Here is a 2,967-nt window from a genome sequence, read left to right as displayed (position 1 = left end):
GTGTTAGCCAGGATGGTCTTGATCTCCTGACCTCGTGATCCACCCGTCTCGGCCTCCCAAAGTGCTGGGATTACAGGCTTGAGCCACCGCGCCCGGCCTGAGCTGCACCCTTCTCATCCAGTTTCTGTTTCTGTCACCTCCTCATAGCCAGGGCGGCACTGCTCACGGGACGGCTGCCCATCCGCAATGGCTTCTACACCACCAACGCCCATGCCAGAAACGGTAGGCTGCCTGCCGCCGCCTCCAGGGTCCACCTTGGGGTACAGGGTTGGGCAGGTGGGGTCCGGGTGGTGCCCGGGTCTCTGGGACTCAGGTGGAAATGAGGGCTCCCCCTAGCTGGTTTCCTTCCCTGCCCCGGCCCAGTGGGGACGGAGCAGAGGGTGCCCAGTCTGGCCTAAGGAGCTGGGCCGGCACCCCCACCCCAGAAGCTCCCACTCTCCAGGCAGGTGAGCCGCACACTTACAGAGAAACTGGGGCTGTGGTGTCAGCAGCAGTTCTGGAATGTTCTGGAATTGCTGTGTTCGGGTTTGGATGGGCTCCCCAGGGGCATCTCATAGGGGAAGTGGGATTTCCAGTGGCCTTTGAGGAAAGGGAAGGACAGGGGAGGCAGGGGTGGGGCAGTGAAGCGTCATGTGGCATATTCCAGAGACCCCTGGAGATCATGCAGGCGGGAGGCTGGCCTAAGAGGCAGGATAGGGCCTGAGGGCAGGCAGGAGGCCCAGGGAAGGCGCCGGGGGGCACAGAGTCTGCTCCGTGCCCGCCCTCTGGTGATGGCACTGGCTCTGAGGGGTGCCTGGAAAAATCTGGGAAGTTCCATGCCCTGTAGATGCAGAGTCCCCAGGCCCAGTCTTTGACCCTGAGGGGCCAGTGTTCTATTAGGATGTGTGGATGCAGCCCCCAGTGTCCTGTTAGGATGGGGGTGGTGGCAGCTTCTCGGGGTCTCCTCGGGGCTCACCCAGCGCTGCTCTTCCAGCCTACACGCCGCAGGAAATTGTGGGCGGTATCCCAGACTCGGAGCAGCTCCTCCCGGAGCTTCTGAAGAAGGCCGGCTACGTCAGCAAGATCATCGGCAAGTGGTGAGTGTCTGTCCATGCCTGCCCGGGCATCCTGCTCCACCCACTTCCCGGCCTTGGTTCCAAGGGACGTGGCCACAAGTTTCCAACGAGGAAGGCGTCTTGGGTGGGAAACGGAAGCTGATTCTGGGTGTGTTCAGGTGTCTCCAGCGTCCCTGTGCAGGCCAGCATGACCTTGCCAGCAGGATCTCAGGTCACCAGGCTGGGCCCGCAGCTGCAAGTGTCTTGCAGCATCAGACTCCAGAGGCCTGTCACTGTCCCTCGCGTCACAGCCCCCACGGCCCCCAGCATCCGCCACCACCGCCCCCGGCTGCCTCTTGCCACGTCGTCCTTGGAGGGGTCACGTCGTTACACATAGGAGCCCTGGCGGAGGAGCTGCCTGTCTGCCCCAGGGGCCTGTTGGATGATGAAAGCTCCTGCCTGAACCACAAAGGAGCCTCCAGGAAGGAGAGGAACAGCCCAGCAGCTGACGAAATCCTAACCCAACGAGAGCTCGGGTGCCGCACAGCCCCCAGGCCGCAGTTTCAGGCGCACGGGATGTTTCATTTCTTTTCCTCCCTGGGATGCCTGCGTGAGCCTGGAGGGTTGGGTGGAGTCACCTGCCCCGGGCTGCTCTCCAGCTGTTGGAGTGTTCCCCGCCTGTCGGCCGCATGCCTTCTCCTTCAGGAAGCCCTCGCTGCTTTCCAGCCTCTGTGATCCCGGGTCGGCTGCCTGTGGCTCCTGCCGGCCCCTTTCGGGTGGATGCTCCTTGGATATGGATGGTCATGGCAGCCAGGAATCTGCTGAGCTTGATGACTGGATGAGGAGGACCCAGAGGCTGCCTAGGGAACGCTTCGTCCCTCTTCAGACGAGAGGAAGCAGCCTGCCGAGTTGAGCTCTCAGAAATCACAGGGCGGAGCCGATGGGCACAGCAGCCGCGGGGTCCTCACACAGGGGGGCCGCGGGGTCCTCACACAGAGGGGTCGTGGGGTCCTCACACAGGGAGGTCAGGCCCCACGTGGCCTGCGTGGTCGCTGAGCCAGTGCCAGGGACCGTCTCGGAAGTCAGCCCCCGAGGTTCACTGGAGCGTGACAGGGCTGTGCCAAGAGGAGGAAGAGCCAGTGGCCTCTCCAAGTGACAAGCCCCACAGTGACTGGAGCTCTCCACCTGGCCTGGCAGCTCTGTCTTGGGCCCAGCGGCCTCCTGTGCATGGTCATTGGTGCAGGTGGCAAGAGCTAGACAGGGAGTGGGTCTCCACAGAGGCCTCGAGGCTCCTGAACAGCCATCGGCGGGAGAGAGGGGACCCCGACGAGTGGGAGCAGGAGCCAGGCAGGCCCCAGAGCCACAGGCTCCTCCCGGGCTCAGGACATGGTGCAGTGACTGGATGGCCCGGGCTGGGTCCTGCAGTGGCTGCTCGGTCAGGTGGGGGGTCAGCAGGGTCCCCTCTGAGGGCAGTAGGGTGTTGTCAGCCGTCACTCAGACTTCCCTGAGGCCCCTCGCCTGGACTCAAAAAGAGGCTGCTTAATCTGCCTGCAGCCACGCGGGGGTGCAGGGCAGGGACTTGAGTCCCAGAGGGCTGCAGACGTTCCCCGCTCCAGGTCACCTGCTGGCGAGTGCCAGGCCCCACTGCTGCTTTGGGACAAGCACATTGAGCTGACAGCTTAATCTGTGTGGCGTCCTGCCCGTGTGCTTCCCCTGAGCAAGGCCTTTGCACTGCAGTCGTGGATACACGAGTGTCCCCTGTGGCTGGGCGGTGACCTGCGACGTGGACGCACGAGGACCCCCGTGGCTGGGCGGTGACCTGCGACGTGGACGCACAAGTGCCCCCGTGGCTGGGCGGTGACATGCGGACGTGGACGCACAAGTGTCCCCTGTGGCTGGGCGGTGACCTGCGACGTGGACGCACGAGGACCCC

General features: G+C 64.0%; 1 protein-coding gene across 1 annotated transcript in view; it reads left to right on the top strand.

Annotated features, from left to right (window-relative positions):
- The window catches only part of GALNS (galactosamine (N-acetyl)-6-sulfatase), a 53,395-nt gene that overhangs the window by 8,530 nt on the left and 41,898 nt on the right, over window positions 1–2,967 (top strand). Inside the window, exons 4-5 of the mRNA XM_011971885.1 lie at window positions 148–222; window positions 974–1,076. Of these exons, the coding sequence (XP_011827275.1) occupies window positions 148–222; window positions 974–1,076 (178 nt within the window). The remainder of the gene's footprint in view (window positions 1–147; window positions 223–973; window positions 1,077–2,967) is intronic.

This window comes from Mandrillus leucophaeus, unplaced genomic scaffold (assembly GCF_000951045.1).
Source record: "Mandrillus leucophaeus isolate KB7577 unplaced genomic scaffold, Mleu.le_1.0 Scaffold10, whole genome shotgun sequence".
Taxonomy (NCBI): domain Eukaryota; kingdom Metazoa; phylum Chordata; class Mammalia; order Primates; family Cercopithecidae; genus Mandrillus; species Mandrillus leucophaeus.
Note: the sequence above shows the minus strand (reverse complement) of the source record. Positions and strands in the feature narration are given on the sequence as shown.